We start from the raw sequence: 27,308 nt of genomic DNA on the forward strand, positions 1-27,308 counted from the left end.
AGGGACCTGAACCTGTTCAGCCTCAGCAAGAGGAGGCTGAGGGGGGACCTGGTGCCTACAAACTCATCAGGGGACATCAACAACAATTAGGTAGAGCCCTTTTCTCCCCAGCACCACCTGTGGTGACAAGGAACAATGGTAATAAGCTGATGGAGAATAGGTTTAGGTTAGAGATCAGAAGCAATATTTTACAGTTAGGGTGGCCAAAATCTGGAACCAACTTCCCAGGGAAGTGGTCCTTGCCCCTACCTTGGGCAAATTCAAGAGGAGGTTGGATGATCACCTGTCTGGGGTCTTGTGAACCCAGCATTCATTCCTGCCTGTGGCAGGGGGTCAGGCTAGATGATCTGTTCAGGTCACCCCTGACCCTAGCTACTATGAAACTATGACCCAGAAGGAGACTGAAAATGCTTCTGGTCCACTTCCCAGTCTGCTGCCGAGTGCACTGGGGAGCCCCCTGCGCTTCTGTGGGACACTCCATGTGACCCAGCATCGCAGCACTCACAAGCTGCTTGGTACCTTGAGGTATGTAGAAAAAACCTTTAAAGCTGTGTCTATGTCTGAATCACTGAATCTTTTGGAGGGTTCAGATGTGATTTGGAGAGACTAAAGGGTCCTCTGAGTCAAACGCGGAGATTCAATCACTGAATCGGGTCGAATCTCTGTCGAATTGAATTGGGGACTGAAGCTTTGCATAGCCCTAATGGTCATCTATAAGCAAATGTGGCAAAGTGCCAGTGTAAGTGACAAGTCCTGTCATGATGGCAAAGATTCTCTCATTGGTAACAAAGGTGTTCTCTTTCCCAGTAGACTTCCATGCTTCATGGAGCTGTCCCCAGGATGGAGGATGCCATGTGCTTGCCATCTCTGTCTTCAGAAGAAAGGGGCTGTCCCGTTCCAGTTGATGGCTGCCCCTGCCCACTTAGTTCTGATTGCCATTTCCACGGAAGGACATCTTTTCTCTGGATCACTTTCCTCCTCACAGTGATTCTCTTCCCAGTGGTGAGAATGAGTGTCTGGAAGGGAAGCACCTTAAATTCAGCTTAAAATACAATGAATCTAATTGCTACAGCAGTACTGACTACTCCTACTATTCCATATTAATAACTTAATGCAACTGTGTGAGTCATATCCTGCTGTCCTACATGCTGTACAAATCTGTAGCTGCTAGAGAAATGCAGAAATGTAAATGGAAATATCGCCTCATAGTATTATGTGGTTTTGCATTATTGGTTCAGTAGCCAAGGTTTAAATGTACAGTTTTGGGGGTTCAAGTGAGGTCCAAGTGTGTGAGCATTATGGACAACTATACACAGCATTGCTATAACTGTTGGTGTAATAATGAAAAGGACCTTACTTCCTATGAATCTGACCTTGGTTCTCAGTAGTAGCAGTGACCTCTGAGTGGCACACTTTCTGGGGTTAATGGGTCAAGAGCCTTGAACTCTCAACCCTTCCCATTGATCATAAACAGGCAAGACAAGCCCTTCCCTTCAGTTGATGTTACTTGAGTATAGATTTGGTGAGCTGGGTCAGAGTGAAGCATTCCTTTCCCACGGATTATCATACTATCACTAGCTCCCAGGAAAGGTGTTCATGTAGATGAATTGGAGTTTGGAGCTTAGGATACAACAGATAGCAAAGAATGGGGTAGAAAGCTTATGAAATGAGACCATTTATAACTCATCCTAGTGGCAGTGAAGGGTCATAGGATAGCAGTGCAGACGCAGGTGAGGTTACAACTTGGTATGACACAGAGGGAGCAAGAACTTAGAGTCATATTATCAGGGGCCACTCAGCTACAAGGGCAGCCACAGCTCGGGAATCATAGAATCACAGAAAATTAGGGTTGGAAGGGACCTCAGGAGATCATCTACTTCAACCCCCTTTCAAAGTAGGACCATCCCCAACTAAACCAACCCACCCAAAGATTTGTCTAGCTGGGTTTTACTACCCTCCTAGTGAGACAATTCTTCCTAATTTTTAAGCTAAACTTCCCTTGCTGCAACCTGAGACCATTGTCATCTGCCACCACTGAGAACAGTTTAGCTCCATTCTCTTTTGAACCCCCCTTCAGGTACTTGAAGGCTGCTTTTAAGTCCCCTCTCAGTCTCCTCTTCTCTAAACTAAATAAGCCCAGTTCCCCCAGTCTTTCCTCAGTCATCAGTCATGTCCCCCAGCCCCTTCACTATTTTTGTCACCCTCTGCTGGACTCTCTTCAATTTGACCATATCCTTTCTGTGGAGGGAAAAATCATGGAGCAGATCCTCTAGGAATCCATTTCTAAGCATTTGGAGGAGAAAAAGGTGATTAGAAAGAGTCAGCATGGATTCACCAGGGGTAAGTCATGCCTGACCAACCTGATTGCCTTCTAGGATGAGGTGACTGGCTCTGTGGATGCAGGAGACCAGTGGATGTGGTGTACCTTGATTTTAGCAAGGCTTTTGTTATGGTCTCTCACAATATTCTCACAGGCAAGTTAAGGAAGTATGGGCTGGATGAATGGACTGTAAGGTGGATAGAAAACTGGCTGCAGCATCAGGCTTGGAAAGTAATAATCAATAGGGGTGTGCGAAATGGGCAGTATTCGATTTGTATTCAGCCCAATTCAGGGGATAGTGATTTGATTCGGATCACTGTCCCAGTTTGATTTGGCTGAATCTGAAGATTTGATTCTGATTTGGAGAATCAGCAATTCAGCCAGAGAGACAGCTTTATATGTTTTTTCTACATACCTTGAGGGACCAGGCATGTCTCATGAATGCTGGGATGGTGGGGCCGATAGAGTGTCCCAAGAGAGCACGGGAGTGTCCCCCCAGACCCAGGAAGCACCAGTTGCCAAGCTGGGGAGGGAGGAGGTTGTCCCCTGCATGCTCCACGGTGGACCCGGGAGTGGACCAGAAGTAGTTCTGGTCCACTTCTGGGTCCACCACCAGGCATGTGGGGGACCCAACCCCCTCCCCCATTCTCCTGTGGGATGCTCTATCCGCCCCACCATCACAGTGTTCACAAGCCGTACCTTGAGATACGTAGAAAAAACATAAAACTATGTCTATGGATGAATTGTCCAATCTCTCCAAATCGATTCTGAGGCTTCTGATTCGATTTGGAGAGATTAATGGGTCTCCTGATTCAATTCGGATTTGGAGATTTGGCTGCCGAATCTCCTCTGAATCAATTCAACGACCAAAGCTTCACACAGCCCTAGTAATCAATGGCTCAATGTCTAGTTGGCAGCCAATATCAAGTGGAGTGCCCCAAGGGGTTGGCCCTGGGGCTGGTTTTGTTTAATATCTTCATTAGCAACCTGGAAGATGGCATAGAGTGCACCCTCAGAAAGTTTGCAGATGACACCAAGCTGGGGGGAGTAGTGGATATGCTGGAGGATAGGGTTAGGATTCAGAGTGACCTAGACAAATTGGAGGACTGGGCCAAAAGGAATCTCATGGGGTTCAACAAGGACAAGTGCAAAACTCTGCACTTACGATGGAACAATCCCATGCACCAGTACAAGCTGGCTGGCCAGCAGCTCTGCAGAAAAGGGCCTGTGGGTTACAGTGGACAATAAGTTGAATATGAGCCAACAGTGTGCCCTTGTTGCCAAGAAGGCTAACAGCATACTTAGATGAATCAGTAGGTGTGTTGCCAGCAGGTCAAGGGAAGTGATTATTCCCCTCTGTTCGGCACTGGTGAGGCCACATCTGGAGTACTGTGTCCAGGGGCATCCCATCCAGCCCTATGGACTTGTACACATCCAGATTTGCTAAGTAGTCCCTAACCTATTCTTTCAGCACTGAGGGCTGCTCACCTCCTCCACAAACTGTGCTGCCTGGTATAGAAGTCTGGGAGGCAACCTTGCCTGTGAAGATTGAGGCAAAAGTCATTGAGCACTGCAGCCTTTTCTGCATCCTCTGTTGCAAGTTTGCCTCCCCCATTTAGTAAGGGACCCACACGTTCCCTGATTCTCCTCTTGCTACCAACATGTTTGTAGAAACCCTTCCTGTTCCCTTTCACATCCCTTGCTAGCTGCAACTCCAATGCACGTTGGCCTTCCTGACTTCATCCCTGCGTGCCCAAGCAATGCTGTTATATTCTTCCCTAGTTATTTGTCCACGTTTCCATTTCTTATAAGCTTCCTTTTTGTGATTTAGTTTACTAAAGAGTTCCTTCTAAGCCAAGCTGATCTTCTGCCATACTTGCTAGTCTTCCTGCACATCGGGATGGTTTGTTTCTGCATTCTCAGTAGGGCTTCTTTTAATGTACACCCAGCAGGACCTCTCTCCCCCTCAGTCTGGCTTCCCATGGGATCCTGCTCATGAGTTCCTTGGGTCGAAGTCTGCTTTTCTGAAGTCCAAGATCCTTACTCTATTGCTCTCCATCCTTCCTTTCCGCAGGATCCTGAATTCATTCATCTCATGGCCACTGCTGCCCAAGTTGCCATCCACTACTACATTCCCCACCAATTCCTCCCTGTTTGTGAGCAGCAGGTCAAGAAGACCATGGCCCCTAGTTGGCCACTCCAGCACTTTTACCAGGAAGTTGTCCCCAATACTTTCCAAAAACTTCCTAGATCACTTGTGCACTGCTGTATTGCCCTCCCAGCAGATGTTGGGGTTACTGAAGTCCCCCATGAGAACCAGGGCCTATGATTGGGAAACTTCCACTAGCAGTTTGAAAAAAGCCTCAACCACCACCGGGCCTAGTGGTCTATTGCAGACCCCAACCATGACATCACCCTTGTTGCTCTCCCCTCTGACCCCAGTGCAGAGACTCTCAACAGGCCTATCTCCAGTTTCATACTGAAGCTCTGAGCAATCATATGGCTCTTTTACATAAAGTGCAACTCCTCCTCCTCTTCTCCCCTGCCTGTCCTTCCTGAACAGTTTGTACCCAATGACAATGCTCCAGTCATGAGAGCTATCCCACCAAGTCTCTGTTATTCTAATCACATCATAGATATGTGACTGTGCAAGGACTTCCAGTTCTTCCTGCTTGTTTCCCAGGCTCTATGCATTTCTGTACAGACACCTGAGGTAACTGAGTGCCTCCACAGTGCCTGAGACAATTCACCTGATTTCTCAGGAAGCATGAGAATACCTCCCCTGTTGCCCCCTTCTGCCTGCTTTCTTGAGGTCTCCCATTTCCCCACTTACCTCAGGGTTTTGGTCTCCATCCCCTGGCAAACCTAATTTAAAGCCCTCCTCACTAGGTTAGTAAGCCTGCTTGCGAAGATACTTTTCCCTCTCTTTGTTAGGTGGATCCCATCTCTTTCCAGCAACCCTTCTTCTTGGAAGAACATCCCATGGTCAAAGAAGCCAAAGCTCTGTTGGCAACACTACCTGTGCAGCCAGGTGTTGATCTGCAGGATGCACCTGCTCCCGTTCCTGCCCAGGCCCTTTCCCTTGACTGGAAAGATCGATGAGCCCCAGATCCCCTCACCCTTGCATCCAGAGCCCTGTAGTCACTTTTGATACACTCAAGGTCTCCCCTGGCCATATCATTGGTGCCCACATGGATGAGCAGCATGGGGTAACAGTCAGAGGTCCAGATGAGCTTTGGTTGCCCCTCCGTGATATCTCGGATCCAGGCTCTGGGCAAGCAGCTGACCTCCTGAGACAACACTTCCTTTGACATACTGTCTCCCTCCATCCCCTGCAGAAGAGAGTCTCAAACCAGCACTACCTGTTGCTTCTAGGTGGCGGTCGTCTCAGTACTTCCCACCTTGGAGAGGCCTGGCTTGTCTTCCTCCACCATTGGAACATGCTGCTCCCTCTCTGCTGCTAGGACTGCATAGTGGTTCCCCAGACAAACCACTGCAGGTGGAGATGAAGATCTCTGCTTGCTTCCAGAAGTCACAAGCCTCCAGCTTGCACCCTCTTGGGTGTCTATGTCCTTTCTCTTCTCTAGCACTGCATCTGGCATTTCTTCCTCTGCAGTCCTGGAGGTCTCCTCCACTATTGAATCAATGAATGCCTCATGGCAGAGGATGCTTTGGAGCCTTGTAGTTCTTGCCTGTTCTGTGAGAGACACCACCAGGAGGCATCGCTTACCCCACAGGCACTCCCCGACCTAGCCATCACTGGAAGGAACCTGGCTCTCTTCTCCCCTTCTCTGCTTCAAATGGGGGATGATTTGGGCCATGGTCTAGAACATCAGTGTACCATCTGTGTTACTAGTAAATTGTCTACTGAGACTAAGCACTGTAGTGAATGGCTGTCTCTAACTATGGAGTTACTACAGAATTGCCCTGTATTTGGTTGGGATCTTTAAGCACTACCATAATCCTCATATTAATAATGTGGTCCTGATCATGATTCATGATGCTGGGAGTCCTGTGGATGGAGAGGAAGCTTCATAGAATTGGGTCCTCAAGGCTCATGGGTAGATTTAGAAGGTGGTCAAGAGATCATCTTTTGATCTGAGTCCTCTTGTGCACTGGTGTTTAGTGCAGCTTCCTTAAACTATGCGAACAGATTAACATTATACACTGACAGCATGACACATTAAATGCCCTTTTTGGGTAAGCTTAAGTGCCTACCTATTGTTAGATGGATGGTTTTTTTCTGCGAAGGCTGCCCATTATAAAAGTAAAGTTCAAAGATGTGTTCCATTTTCCAGTCAGACAAGAGCAGCCTGTTTGTGCTGAAAAGGACACTGTATGTCCCATTGATGTTGCATAGCCAGATGGGTAATTTAGGAGTCTTCAGCATGCTTCCAACCTGGGGGAAAAGGGTAGTTAAAATGTGTTCTCATTAATAATAGGCACTTAACTTCTTTGTTGCTTTAAAAGAACATTACTTTTACTGCTCTGAGTACTGTTACTAGGGGGTATTACTGTCCATTTCTTTTATAGTATCTTTACAGTCACCTTTTAATCAGTACATGAGTAAATAAGTCAAGGTGTCATTTAACCCTGTGGAGAATGAATGGCAAAACTTCAGGTTCAGCTCTCATTAAAATCCTTTCATATCAATGGGAAGTCCATAGAGATCTACTATCTGAGAATCTTATCTATTCAGATATAGCAAGAGAGATATACAGATAGTAATAGCAACAAACATGACAGATCCTAAGTCTGGTAATACTTTTATATATTGGATGCTGCAGTCAGTTGTGGACATCTGCTATTACAAGTAACAGTGACATAAATTAATTCCTAATGATCTAAGAGTGAGATAATGAAAGAGTGAAATAGTAGTCAGTTCAACATATTCCAGATCACATTCTGCAGTAGTCTTACTTTCCTTGAAAGCTGTTTGTGTAATAACTGCTGAACTTCTGCATTTTTCTACAAGTATCTAAGTCTGAAAAATGAACAAGGGAAATTCTGTCATGTGACTATAGAGGGGATGATGGATTCGTAGTTGTTATAGTGCTGGATATTGCCACAAGGAAAGTCTTTTCTGTCTATTTTTCCCCACTAACAGGGGTGACGGTAATGTGACCTGCTAGTTTGGAAAGTTTCCAAGTAGCTTAGGGATTGCATTATCCTCTAGAACAAGCTTCACAATACCACTTCATAATACTGAAACCTTGTACCCATGAGCCAGGTTCTGATCTCAGTTATGCTGGTAAATGCCTCCAAACTGTTGGGTCCTTTCTTCTAATTTTACTCACTCACTTAGATTTTATGCTGATATTACACTACTCATTGCTTGGAATATACACAAGAGTAAGTGGAAATCAGGATCTCCCCACATGACTTACCCTGTAAGGCTGCTTTCGAATGGTACACAAGGCAGTTAAAGATGAGTTTTCTCTCTTTTTTTTTTTTTTTAAAGGCAACAGGCTAAATTCAGTCCTGATATTAAGGCCCCTTTTCTTTCTGGTTTGACAAACTACTATGAGAGTCACTGATGGACTCCTCTAACAAGACTTTCATTTCTCTGCATGTGGTCTTTGAACTTGTTTTTTATAGCTGCTCCTTTGTCCTGACTCTGAAGTCACATAATATATGCTTGGCAGTCTCAGGTCAATGCTTGGTAGACACAGCCCGAATCCAGAGGCCGTTAACATCTAACCTGGTGTGTAAAGCTAAATTTACAAACGTAGAGAGTGAGAGACAGGACCAATATAGAGCTCTCGCCTTGAGAGCAAAATCTCTGTTAGGCAAAATTAAGTACTGAAGAAGAAATAAAAAAACTCTAAACAATTTATAGCCTAGTAGATAGTATATACCTATGTAGTGGTGGTTTATTTGGTTTAAGAAAAGACTTATATGCTTAACTGTAGTATTTGCTTGTATAAATCATTCTTAATGCCCAAAAGGAAGTTTAAGTTCTGTATTTAAAACTGCATTGTCTCTTGCTTGTCGAGAAGAAAATGCATCTTCTCTATCTAGAAAATACTACAAGGAAGCTGATCAAGCTAAACTGGACAATAGTGTCTTGTAAGAAGGGCAAGGCCGTTCATCGAGTTTCAAACAATCAATGTGTTGTTGATGTACTTCAGCATCAAGACCACAGCAATAGTAGTAACACAAGTAAGAGCATAAAGCAGAACAAGATGTTTTATGCCTTCTCTGGATAAGCAAATTCAATCCCAGTGGGACATGTTTAGACTAATTTTGTCTTAATACGGTCCATGAAAACATTTCAGTACTGAAATGAAGGGATCTAATTTAAGGAGACTTTGTAACTTGACCCCTTAAAATAGTCTCAAGAGACTAAAATACTTTTTGGGTCCATGCAGGGCAGATTATGCTGTTTTAAGTTCCCAATGGGGTAGGCAAAAAACAGAAGATGGAAGTAGCAGTTTCTGAGCATTGACATTTGAGACATTGATGAATCTTTCAGGAAAATGATGACTATTAATATCTCAGGAAATATTGATGTTTGAGACATTGATGAATCTTTCAGGAAAATGATGACTATTAATATCTCAGGAAATATATAAAAGGTTCAGCAGTGTCACATTTGGCATGTTTTAGGCCCAAGCCACTACAGAACTGAGAGAGCTGCCCTGTAATTTCATAACTTTCAAGCTCCCTCCCTCACTATGTAGCACCCTTTCCTGCCCCCATGACATGACACGATTACCACATCAATCTGCTGACAGACAAGGAATCTTCTTAAGTGTTCAAGGATAGGAAGATGTGTTCTTAATTTGAACCAAGGTAAAATCCTAGTAAGTATAAGGAAGTTTGTAGTTTTTGCATTAGGTAGAACTGGGCTGTCTAACTGGCAGGCTGCATGTGATCCCTGAGGGGATAAACTGCAGCCCCCAGGCTCCTGGTCTGTGTGCTGCTTCCCCATTCACTCCCTTGCAGCTGCCACTGGCTCTCCCTTCCTCCTCCAGCTTTTGCTGCCTGCCCCACATCTGGGGGAGGAAGCCAATAGCTGGATGGCTCAGGGGACCTGGGGATACTGAGTGGGGTCTGCGTCAGAGTGGTGCAACAGGAGAGAGGAGCTGTGTGTTGCGCCATATTATGTCTTGTCTGTGCATGCAGCAAGCCTGTGTTGTATAGCACATATGTGTGGCGGGGCAGTACTGTGGCAAGGAAGTCTGGCACCCAGGGCAAAACTCTCAGTGGCAGCTGGTCCTTGCTCCGCACGCTGATCCAGGAGGCACACGCCCCCCCCATTCTTGTCCAGTAGTGCACGCAGCACCAGGAGTCCCCCTCCCTCTGTTCCTGGGTGCCCCCCCCAAATAAGCAGCTCGCAGATCCGTCCCACACCCTGCCCTGGCTGGACACCGCCTGTTTTTGGTCGTTTGCTTTGGTGCTTGAGACAGTTGCCCCGCTCGCCCCCCCCTTGCTACAGCACTGCTGTGGGGCACATCAAGGGCCACACAGTTCTTCCTGGGTCCATGCTGTGCTAGCCAGGGGGTGGAGTTTGCATGGCATGGCATGTGGCCTGGAAGATATGGGGCCCGCACAGTGTGTGGATGGGGGGAGGGGAGAGTCTGCAACCTCCAGCCACTTGGAAGTTCGACAACCTTGGTGTAGAAGGTCAAGTAAAAGACCAGATTCCCTTGCAGGTTAATTTAATTCCACCCATTAAATCATGTGAAAAGTACAAATGCCTCTTCTTCACTAGGATTTTGAGTTAGCTCTCTTGAGTTACGTCAATTTTTCCCCAGTGCAGTGAAACTAGGTGAAGGGAGATGCTATGCTTTGTGGGCTAAAGCAAACAGTCTAAAACAAAGGCACCAGAGTGTAGCAGCATTGTTGCAGCTCAGTGACTTGCTTAAGCTCTCACCTGGGGTATTCTGTAATGCTCTACTTCCTCCTTGCTCCAGTGTAAATAGCCCACGTCGCTGCGGGTCAGGACTCCATGCAATAGTTTTTGTACTCCACCTTCATTGTTACATTTCTGGAACCCATTAAACACATGTGGACTTGCTCGGCCTGTTAAAATGATGTTGAGAATTGCCTAGAGGGGGAAATGGCCCAGGGTTACACTTTCAGGCAGCAGGGCAGAATCAGATCTCCAGGACTCATCAGTTTCCCTGTGGCTTCTCTTTTTTCTGAGTGGAATAAATCCTTCAGGCTTTAAAGATGATTTCTTTTTTTCAAATGTCTATCTTAGGTGTTTTCAGGCATCTTTCATGCTGGTAAACAATACTAATACCTAGACAGGCCTTTACATAAGATGTTAGTTTCCTGTGTCAAAGGTGTCATTGACTCTTATACAGATGGGAAAAGGGGCAGGGCGGCACAGGATCACAATGGCATGGCTAGGAATAGAACTTGGATAGGTTTTAGCTCCGAACCCAACATTCATTCTCCCAGACCAGACTTGGCTCTGCAGAAGGGCCCAAAACTGTATAATCAGCAGTCGCAACAAAGCAAAGCATTGGCTGTATCTGAGAGGCATGTTGGGTTCATGAGATAAGTCAGTGAAAATAGTGGCAGAGCTGCAAAGTTAAACTTAGACTTTTGCTTACTACAGATCACCCAGATGGGTTTGTTATTTAGGACAGAACTTTAAATTGTTCTTGGTTTCTACCTGTTTTGCAAGTATCCTCAGAGAGAAAAAACCATTCTGAATATATGTTCTAAACTCCTGACACTGGACTTTTTTGCTTGTCACTTAGGCTAGAGACAGAAATTACACATAAACCGGTTTAAGTGATCAAAAACTGGTTTAAACCTGTAACAGAACAAAAGTTCAATGCACATAAACCAGTTTCAAAATGGCTGAAACCGGTATAAGATAAACCTAGTTGAATATAGTATCAGACTACTGATTGAGGTCAAACTGGTTTATGGAATTTATGTTCCTGATCCCTTCCTGGTTTAAGTTAAATCAGAGTCCCCCAGCATCCCAGCATGCTTTTCAGCCCTGGGCTGGGTTTGGCTGGGCTGTCTGCTTCAGAAAGTAGATACCCCTCTCCTCCCTATCTGCACCCCTCTCCTCCCTGCTGCACCCCTCTCCTCCCTAGCTGGAGCACTGTCACTGCTTTGGCTGGCTGAGAAGGAGGATGGGGGACTACATCCGGGGTCTGCCTGGCAGGGATACAGCAGCGTCTGCCAAGCTTTCCCCTGCTCCCCGCAACTGCTTGCAGCTCAAGCAGGGATTTTCACCCTCACCACCACCATTGGTATGGACCCCAGCCATGAGACACTTTTTTGCTTTCTTTTGTAGTCGTGTTACAAAAGAAAAGCTTTGTGTTTTGATAAGCTCCCTTCTGGCTTGCTTCAAAGGCATCTCCCACCCTGAAACCCTTATATCAAATGAAGTTTCACTATGCAGTGATTAATGTTGGTGATTGCTTCTATGCACCAGTTACTGAGCCTGGTTAGAGTGCAGCTTTCTGGTCCCCCAATCTATCAGTGCTCAACAGGGGACAGAGAGAGGTTTGAGAAATGACTGGGTTTGCAATGAATGGGACCTGTCAGTGCTGTCAGTTTGAGATTTAGGTAAATATGAAGCACTAGCTAATAGGGTAATAAGAGTGTGGCAGATCTGCTTGGAACAAACAAGGCCACACTGTCATATTGCCCTCATCAATTCTTTGGGAAGTGGCTGTCCACACCCCAAAGAACAAGACAGCAGAGGCACTTGTGAGAGGCTTTGGTGCCACTCACATCCTGTCCACAGCTGCAGACAGTATGAAGAAGCAGGGAGAGGAAGATTGAAGTGCTCATCCAGTATCATCAACAGATGCACGCAATCCACACAAGCAGCTCCTCCCATTTTAGAATGCTAGTCAGGGGCTGGGATCTGGCAACACTCCCACTCCTTGAGTGGTGAGTGAGGGAAAAGCCTGGCAAGGGCTGCTTCCCTCTCCCCTTCCAGGCACATCTCGGCTGAGGATGGTGCAGGCCAGGGTCAGGGTTTAAACACCTTCCTAATCATAGCGGCCTGACAGGGCCTGGCCACACCTCACCCCCACCTCAGCTCAGCACTGTGGAAGGGAAGGAAGGGTTGCTTTCGTGTCCCCTGGCTTCTAGCCTGAGCCACTGCAGGCATGTGCCTGCATTTCCTGAATCAAAAGTGAATGTCTATCCACTTGGAAATCAGTTCAATCTATGCAGATTAAACTAACCTGCACAAATGGAATCAATTCAGCTTGGGCATTCTGAATGTCTGTATTTAGCTCCTGAGACTGGAACATTTATTTTACTGTTTTATAGTGTAGTATAAGCAATCTATTCCATAATTTTTCCCTGACTTTTTTAGTATAATTTAGTCTTAAACACAGAGTAAGCCAGGTGGCACATGTTTTCTGGATACAGCACTTAGGGATGAACAAATAAAGATGCAGTGCATCCCATGTAATCAGTGTTGCATTCTATCAAGAATCCCAGGCTGCCTCTGTTTCTATGACATTTCAGTCTGAAATAGGCCTGGTTTCAGATGAAGCCTTCTGATTTTTGCAGGTTTTTAGAATGAATTTCCTGACTCTGCTCCTCCCCTCCCCTCAAAACACAGTTTTGCAGGACTAGAAAGTAATTAAGGAAGAAACCCTAGCAAATATCTGAAGTTGGCTACTTCACATAGCTTCACAGCACCCTAGGCAACAGAGGACACAGAGAAAGTAAATACTATAGCCATGGCTTTGAATTTTCTTTTCCAATTCTGGACATGGCCTTTAGTACACTGTAATCTGTTTTTACTCTTTTTACCAAACAAGAAGCAAAATATTGAACTGATATAAACTTGCCTAGTTTCATTGAACCATGATCTGGCCCATGATCCTTTATTATCTTACACATGCCTTGTTAGCAAGATACTGTAAAAGTTATGACTATTTCTTCACCTCAGCCCCCAAAGGATTTAACAAATAGTGTTCCTTCAGGCTGATATTAGAAATTCAAAATATATGAGGCTCAGTTATGCTAGTTGCATGAGCCACAAATTACAAGAATAATTTGTTTCATGTGGCACTGGTTGAGGCAATGGGCTTTTTGGGTGGAATACGGACAGGATAGGTTACTCCACCACCTACTTTCTGCTAGCTGGTTTGTTCTGCTGCACAGTGGGGTTTTTTTGTGATGATACCATTCTGATGGTACTCAGGATCTCTCCAGCTCATGAAGAGGTGTTTAAAAAAAACAAAACAAAACAAAACTTTTTTTTTGGTAACTTGGGAATCCTCTGTAGATTCTTCCTGAAATTCAAAAAGGTTTTAATAATAGTAGAAATCGACTTAAAATGCAAAACAGTGTTATGATAGTTAATAGATGCCATTCTAAAGCTTCAGCAATATCTTTTTACTATACTTGAGACCATCTACTTTTTGGTGTATCTTTTTAACCCTCAAGAACCTTTGCTAAGCCTAGCACAGGTGTATTACAGAAACCACTTTAGGAAAAAAATAGCACCTAATCTTACCTGTCTACAGATGAAGTTTCCAAGACTGAATTGTAACAGATGAGATGTTGTGATGTCTAGGTCTTTTTGGAGCCTATGCAACAAACAAAAAGTGTTTTTATAGTGTCAAATCAATGACAGGAACAATCTCTACATATCTGAATGAGTGGCAAGAACAATGAAAATGGAAGTATTTTTCCTCAGGGTTACTTGTTTTCCTTTGTTACAATAGAATCCTAATGCAATGGTTTTATTAGATACAATCTAAGATGCAAAATTCAAATTTAGGCTTAAATTCAAATTTCCCAAAATTTGTGCATGTTTGGATCAGGAGGTTTGGGCCTGGTCTATCCCTAGCTCTCACTAACAATTGTTATCAACAGTTCTACTTGTTGTTTATAGCAGCTGAACCGAGTTGCTATTTCTGATGGGGGATATTTTCAAAAGTACCTAAGATCTGCATTACACAGATTTATTTATACAGACTTTGTATAGGTAAATCTATTTTGGTTACGGATGTTACCTTTTACACCAGTACAGTTTTCACTAAGGACATATATAGATTATTTCCTCTGGTGGGACTGGGTATAACAGTAATAAAGACCTTTACAGTGCTGTGCTTGTGTCCTCTCTAGCAGGGCTGTACAACTTATCTATGCTGGAACAATTAGAGTGCTACAGCATTCTGTATGTAGACAAACACTTTCTGACCTAGATGTCTAAGTCTGACTGACTTTCAATCACTGTTACCACTACGATGTAAGAGTTATTATTCTGAAAAGTTATTTTTCCCCCCTCTCGCAGAGATACAATAGTCTGTTTTTTTCCTTTTCATTACCTCTCTCTTTCCTCTCATCCCCCCACCCCAACCAAAAAAAAAACCTAGACATACCAAAGATTAGTTTAATATCTGTACCAAATCCATATTTTTTCTTTGGAACATAGCCAGAAGAATTTCCTTTTCTTGGTAGTTTTTTCCCTACCTAAACCTTTCTTAAGAACATGCCTTTAATTGTCATAAGGCCATAGGCCATTTTATAAGATGTTGCTAAACAGCAGTAGAGTTTTACCTTTCCAGTGTCCTAGAAAGAAGCAAACTATACAGAAATAAAATGACTCCATGGCTTCCTTCACCTTTGAACTGAAACAACAAAGAAAGCCTTTTAGTAGTTACCCACTGGCTGAAATACCTCTTCTGTACCTCTTTTTAGTCATATTCCCATTGCATCTTTTAAAATAAACTTAGATGAAAATAATGGGACAAATGCATGGGCTGTTGCTGAAGTTACAGGGAGCTTTTCCATTCTTTAGGATCAGGTCAAAAGGGATAACATTAATCTTCCATATCTGTAATTTTACTGACTAACCTGTATTCTAGTTACTTGTTTTTTCTGTATGCAGATTTTAATAAGCATATCTCATGATTTTCCAGTATTTTTTTTTTTACAAAGCACCTTTTTGTTAACATAAAATGTTGTACTTATTTAATACATGCTTAATAGTAGTAGCCTGTCCCAACCAGAGTCAGTGGGAACTGGATTAAGCCAAGTAATGCATTATTCAATTTCCTGTTGTGAAAATCACAAATGATTAATGAACTCTTCATTAAGATTCTGAAAATACCATTAAAGATGATTTTATTTGCCTACTGTGGAGATCCATTTTTATAAATGAAGCAGGATAAATTGTAAGCAACAAAATAACTCAACCTAAAGAAATTATTCTTTACTTACACATTGTATGTGATCAAAGATAAATTTCTGAGCTGCTTCTTTCTCAAAAAACTCAAACAGTTGGAGCTGTAAGGAACAGAAGAAAACACTGAAAAGGAGACATTAATTATATCTAAAACCAGAGTTTTCAATTTGATGTTATATTTCTTTCAAACAAGCAAAAGAATAACACAGGAATTTAATCTGACTGACTGAACTAAGATATTCAATTATATATAGAAAAGCTAAATAAATGTTATATAGTTATAAAGTTAACTTGTTTGCCTTTTTGCAAGAAAAAAATAAGTTAATGAAAAAGAATTATAGCCTCTGGATTCACATAAAGCCTTTCTGAGGAGACAAAAATATTGTTCAATGCTCTAGTTGTGACTTGGATCTTAAGTGCTTATAGTTTGTGATGTATCATAGGTAGGGCACAGGTTTATGGGATTTTATATTTCTTGTCTTTAAAAAGTTTCAAACTAAACACTTTTTTGGAAAATCTTGTTTCATAGTTTCATAGTTTCATAGTAGCTAGAGTCGGAAGGGACCTAGGTAGATCATCTAGTCCGACCCCCTGCCTTAGCAGGAAAGAGCACCGGGGTCAGATGACCCCGGCAAGGTGCTCATCTAACTTCCTTTTAAAAATCCCCAGGCTAGGAGCCTGCACCACTTCCCCTGGAAGCTGGTTCCAGGCCCTAGCCACCCTGACTGTGAAGTAGCGCCTCCTAATATCTAATCTAAACTTACCCTCCGCCAGTTTGTGACCGTTATTCCTGGTCACTCCTGGCAGCGCACGGGGGAACAGGGACTCCCCCAATACCTGCTGATCCCCCCTGACCAGTTTGTAGCAGGCCACAAGGTCCCCCCTTAGCCTTCTCTTGTGGAGGCTAAACAGGTTCAGGTCCCGTAGCCTATCCTCATAAGGCCTGCCCTGCTGACCCCTGATCATACGAGTGGCCCTCCTCTGAACTCTTTCCATATCGTCCACGTCCCTCTTGAAGTGTGGCGCCCAGAACTGGACGCAGTACTCCAGCTGCGGCCTGACCAGTGCCGCATAGAGGGGGAGGATCACCTCCCTGGACCTGCTCGAGATGCATCTGTGGATGCATGACAGGGTACGGTTGGCCTTCTTGACTGCCTCCCCACACTGCCGGCCCATGTTCATCGTGGAGTCAATGACGACTCCAAGATCCTTTTCCGTCTCCGTGCTGGCAAGAGGAGAGTTCCCCAACCTGTAAGTGTGGTGCCGGTTCTTCCTCCCCATGTGCAACACCTTGCACTTATCAGTGTTAAACCCCATCTTATTCTCATCCGCCCACCGTTGCAACCTGTCAAGGTCAGCTTGTAGCCTATTGCACCCTTCTAGTGCACCCACATCCCCCCACATCTTAGTGTCATCAGCAAACTTGAACAGGGTGCTTTCTACCCCCTCATCCAAGTCACTGATGAAGATGTTGAACAGTGCAGGCCCGAGGACCGAGCCCTGCGGAACCCCACTGCCCACATCCTTCCAGGTCGAGAAGAACCCATCCACTACCACCCTCTGGGTGCGGCCCTCCAACCAGTTGGCGACCCATTTGACCGTGTGGGCATCGACACCACAGTCTCCCAGCTTTTTGATGAGGACAGGGTGAGAGACAGTGTCGAAAGCCTTCCGGAAGTCCAAAAAGACTACATCCACAGCAACCCCTGCGTCTAATGATTTGGTGACCTGATCGTAAAAGGCCACCAGGTTGGTCTGACAAGACCTGCCACTGATAAACCCATGTTGGTTGCCCCTGAGCATGCATTCCCCCGCAAGGCCCTCCTGGATGTGTGCCAGGATAATTTTTTCAAAGAGCTTACCCGGGATTGAGGTCAGACTAACTGGCCTGTAATTTCCTGGGTCCTCTTTTTTTCCCTTTTTGAAGATAGGGACCACATTGGCCCTCTTCCAGTCCTCCGGCACCTCGCCAGAGCACCACGAGTGCTCATAGAGCCGTGCCAGGGGTCCTGCAATGACCTCAGCCAGTTCCTGTAGAACCCTAGGGTGAAGATCGTCCGGACCAGCGGACTTGAACACGTCCAGCTTCTCCAGAAGTACCCTAACTAACTCCTCGCTAACCCTTGGCCCAGGCGTGTCTCTCCCGGGGCCCGAGGGGGGCCCAGCAGGGAGGTGGCTGAACTGGTCCCTACTTAGGAAGACAGAGGCAAAGAAATCGTTAAATATGTTATTTATAAATTATTGTTTCTGAATGGTATTTTCTTACTCACTCTTTCAGTAAAGTTATCTACTTTGTAGTCTCTACTTGACGGAAAATAAGTATCTGCAGTGACAAGACATATAGTGGCTGTCCGATTTTCCCCTGCTGTCCACAGAATATCTGCCACAGCTGCTGCAAGACCCTTTTCTTGGTCCATTTGGCTTATTTCATACAAACTGCAATGCAAGATGCAAGCAAACATGAGTCACAGATGAACCTAGCACATGAAAATTCTACAGTTGTGTCTGTACTTGGGGACAGGCCTGACTCAGTACTCGCTGGCTAGCAACCACTGTGGTGGCAGTGCCAGTGCTGATGTCTAAGCACTGACAGATCTATACCTGGCTTTGCATCCAATAAGCTACAGGAGACAGTACAGACCCTGCTGGCCATCACTTCATGCATTAGAACTTTTATTTGAATGTTGACAAGGGCCACTGTCATGATGTTAAAGTGTTTTCTTATTATAAGATAGTGACCCAACTGTGTTCTGATGTGATTTGTATTAGAAACATGCATGGATAGATCCAGGATTTTGTGAAGGGAGATGCAGGTGCAGTGACTGGTGCTGCAGGGGTAGCTGCATCCCTGCCACCAACTGTGCAGACCACACAACAGGAAGAGCAGCCAGGGTCTGGCAGAGAAGCCTGGGGGGGGATTAAGCATGGAGAAGAAAGCTGCCCTCTGTTGCTGCTGTCCCCAGCTGAACCAAGCTCCCTGCATAGCCAGGCTGGAGTGGATTCTGGACTTCTCCCATCCCCGCGTTAGCTGGGACAATGGTAGTAGCACATGGGGGAGGGGAGGAATGGAAGGGCGTGGTGCGAACTTGGGTGTAACTGAGCATAGAGGGGAAGGGAAAAGGGAAATTCTTCTCTGCTTCTAGGACTTAGCCTTTGGCTGTTGCTCCTGAAATAGAATCTGAAAGGGGTGGGGGGCTGACGGTGCCACTGCATCCCTTCTGACTCTGCCCCTGGGGTCATATTATAATCATTCTACAGAATTAGAATACAGCCCAGGCTTAAATACGGCTGTAATACTGATTATGTTATCTGGTTTGCCTTGGTCCTAGTATTGCAGCTAAGACCAATCTGAGGATGTTTTCAGGCAATAACCTGATCTATATCATGCAGGGCACCATGTGGTATAGATCAGCCTTAACTGTGATCCAAAATATACCATAACAGAAAAATCTGCATGGAGAGGCCACAGTGCTCAGGAAATATTGGAATATTTTGGGCAAATCATCCTCCTATGGGCAAAGGTTTAGAGGGATGTGGAGGAGGCTAGAATGAATGAAAGCAATAGCTTTGGGTTTTGAACCCCTCTGTGATGCTTCATTGCCTTCTACTTGGACTCATGCTACCATTATTTTTCTGTGCCATGCTATGAATGCTGTCTTAAGGAGCAGAGATATTTGCAAAAGTTAAAGGGATCCAAGAGAATGCTAGAAGAGCTTCTGGGGAGGTCTGTGTCACAGTAGCTACTAGTCCATCCCACACTATTGCATTAAATATTTCTGTAGGCATTGCTGCAGTGGGGTAGAACAGTCCCACCTCTATCACCCCAGCCAAAGCTGGGATTTTTTGACAAGCCCCACCTCAGTCATCACAGCCAAAGCTTTGTCTAGCCAGGTTTTGAAACCCCCCAAGCTTCTACCACCAATCTGGGTAACCTGTTCCAGTGTTTTACTACCCTCCTAGTGAGAAAATTCTTCCTAATATCTAACCTAAACTTCCCTTGCTGCAACTTGAGACCATTGCTCCTTGTTCTGTCATCTGCCACCACTGAAGCCTAGCTTGGTTCTCTTTTAAACCCCACTTAAGGTAGTGGAAGACTGCTATTAAGTCTCCTCATCTATAGACTAAATAAGCCCAGTTCTCCCAGTCTTTCCTCATAAGTCATGTTCCCCAGCCCCCTCACCATTTTTGTTGCCCTCCATTGGACTCTCTCCAATTTGTCCATGTTCTTTTTGTAGTGGGGAGCCCAAAACTGAACACAGTACTCTAGATGTGGCCTCACCAGTGCTGAATAGAGAAGGATAATTACTTCCCTTGACCTACTGTCAACACATCTACCAATGCAGCCCAGTATGCTGTTAACTTTCTTGGCAACCAGAGTACACTGCTGGCTCATGCTCAGCTTATTGTCCACTGTAGCCCCCAGGTCATTTCTGCAGAGCTGCTGCCCAGCCAGTTAGCCCCCAGCCTGTACTGGTGCATGGGATTGTTCTGTCCTAAGTGCAGGACTTTGCACTTGTCCTTGTTGAACCTCCTGAGATTCCTTTTGGCCCAGTCCTCCAATTTGTCTAGGTCACTGAATCCTAGCCTTACCTTTCAGCATATTTACTGCTCCCCCAGCTTGGTTTCATCTGCAGACTTGTCGAAGGTGCACTCCATGCCATCTTCCAGGTCATTGATGAAAACACTGAACAAAACTGGCCCCAGGATGGACCTCTGGGACACTCCACTTGATACCAGCTGTCAGCTAAACATTGAGCCATTGATTACTGGTCTCTAAGCCTGATGCTTCAGCTAATTTTCTATCCACCTTACAGCCCATTCATTCAGCCTATGCTTCCTTAGCTTGTCTATGAGAATGTTGTGGGAGACTGTATCAAAAGCCTTGCTAAAATTAAGGTACACCACATCCACCAGTCTCCCTGCATCCACAGAGACAGTCACCTCGTCATAGAAGGCAATCAGGTTGGTCAGGCATGACTTGTCCTTGGTGAATTTCTTGGAGGCTGCTCTGTCACTGCCAGAGGTAGAAGGCAGGTATGGGAAACCTTACAAAGAATTAGGCAATCCTGATCCCATTGCCTTACCAACAAAAGGACTGAGCTGTTAGCAAGAGCCATGTTCTTGCTAATATACGCTGTTACTCACATTACTTCAGCTGTTATTTGGAGTGGAATTTAGCAACTTTGTGACTGTCATACAAAATTACCTTTAAACATAGCTGGGATCTTCTCTCCATTACATAAGTATAAATCCACTGATTTCAGTGGGCTGCTTCTGATTTATATCAGTGCAAGTGAAGAGAGAATCAGGGCCCTGAACCTGGTTCAAAACCTTGGCTGGTGTTTTATGCAAGCTTTACACCAGATGAAGATCTGGTCCTTTCTGGTTACTCAATTTTTGGAACTGTCAAAGACAGATGCTACAGAGAAAAGAAGAAGCACCCTGTGAAGACTTAAGAGGAAGGGTGTTGCAGTACAAACAGTCAGAGTTTCCCTTAAAGATGTTAGTGTGCCTGTGTTACAATATAATCAACTAGACTGCACCTTTACCAAAGTCAGCATCTTCATTAGCTATCATTAAGAAGGTACCCACATGCAAAGGGGAGGGCATATGAAATGTTTTTTAGGGCTTTCATTAATTTTAGTGCTACTACATTAGTGTTCTTTTGCAGTTACTACTGAACCCTGCTTTCTCCTTTCAAACAATGACAAAGAACATGCTTGCATCAGGGGAAGCTTTTCCAGCTGATAGTACAATTGCAGCTGTGCGGCAGGGAAATTATCCAAGTATAATCAACACACTCTGGTCATCACAAGCCAAAATGGGACAAAGAAGCAAGCACTATTGCCGTAAAAACAATAGACTTTGTGAAAATAAATCCATGGGCTGTGGGCCAGATTCTGCCTTTCCACACTGGTTTAAGTTTGTATTTGCAGCAGGCTGGCTCCGCACAACAGAGATCAACAGTGGTCTTTCAAGTCGAAAAATGTTAGTAATTGGTATATAATCTTCTGGGAAAGGATGGTTTCTTACCTTTGGAGGTGAATGTTTTTCTTGTTATTTCTTATGAACAAGAAGTATTTGATGATGTTTACCTGTACAGCCATCAGAATTGCTTTTGCTGCCCCCTAAGAAATAATTTGGAAGTTAAAACAAACAGACAGTTGTACATAACCAGTATATCTAACAAACTAGTTATGCAGCTTGGATTTCATCCTGAATCCTATTGAATACTCTGACCAGAGTTTGAGCCACCTTTTATCAGATACTGCTCTTGGGTCTGTCTGTCTGTTCTATGTTGCTTATATCTCCTAGGATAAATGGGAAAGGCCTTATAGACTTAAAAGAAAGAATGCAGCTATGACCCTAGTCATGTACCCATGCTGGGAAAATGTCCCCTTATTTCCTAGACGTCTACCTGCATAAGGGTAGCCTTATGTAAAGAGAGCAATTGAAGGTCAGAAAGCAGCAGTTTAGAGAGCGCAAAACAAGCTAGAGCATCAGTGGACCCTTTGGTCTGTTATTTGCCACACAACAGCAAGCACTGCTGAATCAGTATATAGGTGATAGTCCTGTTCTAGATTTAGGATGGGTTCAGGTATATGACTGTGTTTACTTTCTCCTCCTTATCATCCTCATACCAGGGGGACTGGAGTCTCTGAATTACAATTTAATTCCTGTCTGCTTCAGAGGCAGCAGAGCAATTAATTGTTTCTAATGAGGGGCTTGCTGCAAAGTACCACTAAGTAATGAATGCAGCAATAAAAGACCTTTCTAGGTGGGTCTAGTTGGATTTGCCAAAAGCATTTCAGTGACATGAAGCAGAATTTAAGACCCTTTGAGAGACTTGAATGATTAGATCCCTGTGTGTAGCATGACTACCTAGAGGAAGAAAAGAGCATCTGAAGTCAGAGAAGAATAAATTAAAGGTACTGTCCTAGGGTCACAAAAGGTGGGGAAAGGCAGACATCTCTCAAGTTTTATTTCTGTCTGCTATTCTTAGTTCTGTTATGAAAAAGAGCTCCCTCTTTCCATCACTCTCTCTGGTATTTATGCCCTTCAGATACCTTGAGACTGAGCTGTCCTCCTTCTGATATTGATTAAATATCCATTTGACTTTTGTAATCTTTCCTCATAAATCATTTTGCCCTCCCCACCCCCCATCATCATTGCTAAATCTATCCTAATTTTTAATGGTACCAGTCAACAAGCACCATATTCAATTGGGATTGCCTCAGAATCATATAGAGAAAATTTGCAAATCCCAGTAGGTCCCTTTTTTATGCTGAAGATATATCACAAGGCATTAAATAGAAATATTTACCTTGTCTGCCTCCAGAGCATAGGACAGGTCAGAATATGCCTCATGAAACTTGAAATATGAATTTTTCCATTCATAACTGAAGACCTGGAGTGCATTTCCAAATAACATCTTTCGGAGCCCCTTAAGATAGAAGCAATACAAACAGAATTTGGACCTAATTCTCATTAAGAATATGGGCCATTTACCCCAATAAAAGAGTGTAAAGGGGCCTCAAAATGGGAGAATATTATGGGAGCAGACAGAAGTGACAATTTTTGCCTGGTCGGCTACAGAACGTAGTCTATAGCTGTGACCAAACAAAAGTGCAGAGCTGAACACCACTTCAGAAATGGCCAATTGGGCAAAAATCTAAATCCTCACTGCATGAGGGTTCAGATGAAGATGAAGATGTTTCAAAACATAGCATCTTTGGTAACTTGTGTCTGCCTGCCCGCCAGCCTCCGAGCTGTTTTCAGAAGCCGGGGGGGGGGGGGGAGGAGGAAGAAGGCAGCAGAGGGCATTTGTTTGGTGTTTTTTCAGCCCCTGCTGAAGGGTGGGGTGGGTGAATTCAAGTCCCTGCCTGCACACTATGTTTGTATTCACTCTAAGGCCCCTTCCTTTGCACTGACAAAAGTTGAGTAAAGTTGTCTCACTGAGAACCAGGAAAGGTAAAGCTTTCAGTTCAAATGATTTATTTCCCTTTGCATGGGACTACTACTACAGTAAAATACAGTTCCAGTGTGCAAATTATTCAGATTAGGATAGACCACATACTTTTAAAGGGAGACAGAGGTTAGTCTAGATTTATCTAGAGACAAAATTCTGGGCACAAAAATGCAAAGGGGCCATAAGGCAGGTTTAGCTGGCTCTCTGGAATTATCTGGGGTGATGAGAATCACAGGAAGGCAGAGTTGGCTGAGCAGCTCACTCTTAGTAGCAGCTGTACCTGCAAATAGACACATGCAAATGTGAGCTGTCCTGGCACACGGCACTTTGGTGTGCCATGTCTCCATATGCCTCAGTACATGGGTTCCACTGTGGAGCCCCCTCGCTGAGGCATATGGAGCCTCCATGCTGAGGCACACTGCGCCCTAGCCAGCTGCCTCCCTGGCTGGGGTGCAGTGAGCCTTGAGAAGGGGGAGCAAGCAGCCCTGAGCCCCTGTCTCAAGCCCCATGGACAATGTGTCCCGCTGAAAACTGCACCAGCAGGGGTGGGCACTGCAGCAGAAAGTTACGGCACAAAATTGTGCAGCTCCTAATTTGTGCTGCTGCAAGCACGCACCTCTACTTGTGTGGATGCAGCCAAATCATTTATTTTGGAAATGTTGCTTCTTTTAGGCATTTCTGAAGGGGTTTTATTGGTATTTTTCTTTCTTAATTTGGTTTAAACTTTTTTTTGCGTTCGCCAGTTATCTTTCTAGAACTGAAATGCCATTTTCTTTGGTAAATATTCATTTAAAATATATGCCCAGCCCTATTCCTGGAAAACATACGTCATGATTTGCGCTGCATGCAGTGCTTTATTAAGCCACTTGCTCCTAAGTAGAATGATTTATGAACGTGGGCTTTTTTAACCAGTGTGGGTGGATTCATTTTAAGTCTGTGGGAATATTCATTTAAGTAAAGATACTCACATACAAAACAGTTTGAAGGGTTGGGCCCTTTTTCTGTATGTTCACCAGTGTAGTTCTTCTGCCAGAATTATGCCTTTAGCTTTAAGCCCATGAGTAAACCCTCAATCTATATGCTATCTTGGCATTAAAAATGATAGATGACAGATGACTGAGATTTTTTTTATTGATGTTTACAGCCTTTAGGCAACATAGACCAATTCTGCAAGCTTCCCACCTGAACAACTCCCACTGAAAGCAGTGGAAACTACAGATGGGTGCTGTATAGCATCAGGCTCCTAAACATTTAAGTGGCTTCAAAAACTACCCATTTGGGTAAAAGAGAAATATTAGTCTAATCTACTGAATTTATGTTCATTGACCATCCATTAGATAACTTAAACACCAAATACTGTATTAGAGAAACATTATCCTTTATTATTTGCCATATCATCTAATAAACATTGTATTATATCAGTTTTGCAGGTTGTACAAAAACCATTGTCTTTAAAAGCCTCATAAATAAGTAATCATCATTATAGTCTCCTTTTATCAACAGCAACAAACTGAAGCCTTGACTCCAATAATACTACAAGCCTCATATAACACTGGATAAATTTCCCAGATCTCTTTGTTTTGGTGAGATTAAATTACACTTCATGCTTAATTGACAAGAATACTTACCATTGCCATTTCTAAGGAAATAGGCTGTCCACCCAAGTTGGAAGAGACAATAAAAGGTTTGGGGATTGAGTAAGGGATACTGGATAGAAACTGTTCCTGCTTTTTGATATTTGTAGACTGAGATGTTCCAACTCCATCCTCATTGTCATCATCAGATTTATGATTGTCTTGGTATTTCTATATAAAGCAATCAATAGTTCTTATACAGTCTTTCAAATAAAGCACTTAGAAACCAGCTAATTTGTATACATGGACCCCCTAAATATTCATTTTTTTCCTGTTCACTTTATTTGTAACAAACTGGGCACAATGAAGTAAGAATTATCTTACAAAGTGGCAAATGTTTTAAGAATAAATATTTCTCTGTTACGTAGCTCCAGATAATTTAAAAAGTGAAAACTCGAATGATCAGTACACCAGAGAGCTAGGCTGGAAATAATACAACAGTATGTACAAAGGCACAGACTGACATCATTATGGGAACTGCTAAGATAGTGTTTTTTTGTAATAACAGTACAATTACTTCTCTAAAAGCCACATATAACATTTTCCACTTACCACATTGTGGTAACTAACATTCAAAACGGCACTTGCAAGTCACACTCTCCTAGCACTTATATTTTGCATGGGGATGGGAGGAATAAAACAAATAGTTTCTACTTACTATTTGGCTTTTCTTTAGTTCCTCCTGCAGTAGTTCAATGTAACTTAACTTTGAATCTACTCGTCTTTTTACCTGCTGCACGTTTGGACTGATGTCCATAATTTGCCAGTGTAATGAAAGCAGTCACAAGGGAGGTTACCTAGTGACAGCTGAACCTTGCAAAAGAGAACTGCATTCTAGCTGTCCTGGATTACCAAAGAGCAGGGGACCTCTTTCATATCTATCGAACACATCATCTGAGTTATAGGCAACTTACTGGAGAAAAACCCTTATTGCAAACAAAATAAGCCATTATATCAGCATTTTGACTAACTTTTTACCCTCTTCAGCATGTAAAATGTTATTTAGTATGTGTTTTATTTTGTTTTCCTTTTCCTTTTATATACTTGACTCTGAAAAGGAGTCCTTTTGAGAGCATTACCTGATAAGTTGCATTACTAGTTTCCAACCTGCAAATTAAAAAAAAAAGATGAAGAATTTTAAAGGTAGAATTAAACCATTACAACTTTTTTGTCTAGGAAAAACAGTCTGAAATAAAGCAATTATACTTAAAGTACATTTGATACATTTTCAATTTAGTGCTTAAGGAGACAGGGAAATAAAAATTACATGTATACACACAACCCTCCTCCCCACACACATCTTTAAGAGCCTTGCTTTAAGAAACATGTGATCCAAGCAGATAAAAAAAAATCTTACCCATGGAAACTAAAAATTTCTCTCCATTTGTCGAGGTCTAAAATTTTGTTGGATATCTCATCAAGTCCCATTTGTTGTACTCTGTATTCACCGGTGGATACCTTGTTATCCATCTATACTTTGCACAAAACAGAGATGCAAACATTAAAAATCAGGGGCCAAGCTCCTTAGTCTCTCAGGGACTCAACTGTCATGACACAGATGGCTATATAAAGTGTCCTAAACCCATCACTGAATAGAAGATAGCTCACTTTCTGGTTATCACCACTCTGGGTTTACTGTAAGCTCATACTATCACATCATGATTAAACTTTCATTAGAGTTGGACATAGTCTGTGTTCTCTGTTCACTGTATATGCAGCATGAATGTTTAATCCAAGACACAGATTTATATAAAAACAGACTACAATTACCTATCTATTTCTGAGAAATCTGAATAATTTAATTGATGGTGCTAGGATGGATACAGTACAATAAAAACGATTGATTATTTTCATATAGTAATACAACAAAAGCTACCTAAGAGCCAAAGCTTGATCCTATTCAAGATGACGTCAGGATTCCAGCTGACTGCAGTGAGACTCATATTTGGCCTATGTGTAGGCCAAATATTCTTGAGGAAAGCATGTGCCTAGCAGATATCTGAAACTTAGACAAGCTCACTGAATAAAACAAGTTCGGAGAAAGGAGAAACTTTAAATTGGCACCAGCTCCTTCACGGCCATCTTAATTTGCCTCAGTGAAGACAAAATAATCTGATATGCTTGGTTATGTGGTGGAAATTAAATGGTTTCATGTTCATATCGCAGTGGTTGTGGAAATGTCTTCCCTTCCTCCCTCCCTTCCCTTTTAGTTTGTGAAAATTCAGGCCCTTCAGGTTTCTTTCTCAG

General features: G+C 43.5%; 1 protein-coding gene across 1 annotated transcript; it reads right to left on the reverse strand.

Annotated features, from left to right (window-relative positions):
- Positions 1-489: 489 nt before the first annotated feature.
- On the reverse strand, positions 490-26,531 carry MINDY4B (MINDY family member 4B). The gene is made up of 12 exons (XM_090054127.1): positions 26,419-26,531; positions 26,141-26,168; positions 25,056-25,232; positions 22,783-22,902; positions 21,492-21,586; positions 17,729-17,894; positions 15,494-15,559; positions 14,831-14,901; positions 13,782-13,854; positions 10,200-10,373; positions 6,539-6,719; positions 490-1,016 (listed from the first exon to the last, which is right to left on the reverse strand). Exons 1-12 carry the CDS (start codon positions 26,529-26,531, stop codon positions 874-876), a joined length of 1,407 nt encoding a protein of 468 aa, XP_089910253.1. The 3' UTR covers positions 490-873.
- Positions 26,532-27,308: the final 777 nt, after the last annotated feature.

This window comes from Crocodylus siamensis, chromosome 6, assembly GCF_052110815.1.
Source record: "Crocodylus siamensis isolate JL-2025a chromosome 6, ASM5211081v1, whole genome shotgun sequence".
Lineage (NCBI taxonomy): Eukaryota > Metazoa > Chordata > Crocodylia > Crocodylidae > Crocodylus > Crocodylus siamensis.

What these genes read in the sequence shown, in the direction of transcription:
- MINDY4B (XM_090054127.1), bottom strand. Translation starts at nt 26,531, where the DNA reads ATGGATAACAAGGTATCCACCGGTGAATACAGAGTACAACAAATGGGA. An exon ending in ATGCTCTGGAGGCAGACAAG is followed by an intron (nt 21,587 to 22,782) that starts GTAAATATTTCT and finishes ATTATTTCTTAG; the next exon opens with GGGGCAGCAAAAGCAATTCT. An exon ending in TAGATAACTTTACTGAAAGA is followed by an intron (nt 15,560 to 17,728) that starts GTGAGTAAGAAA and finishes TGTTCCTTACAG; the next exon opens with CTCCAACTGTTTGAGTTTTT.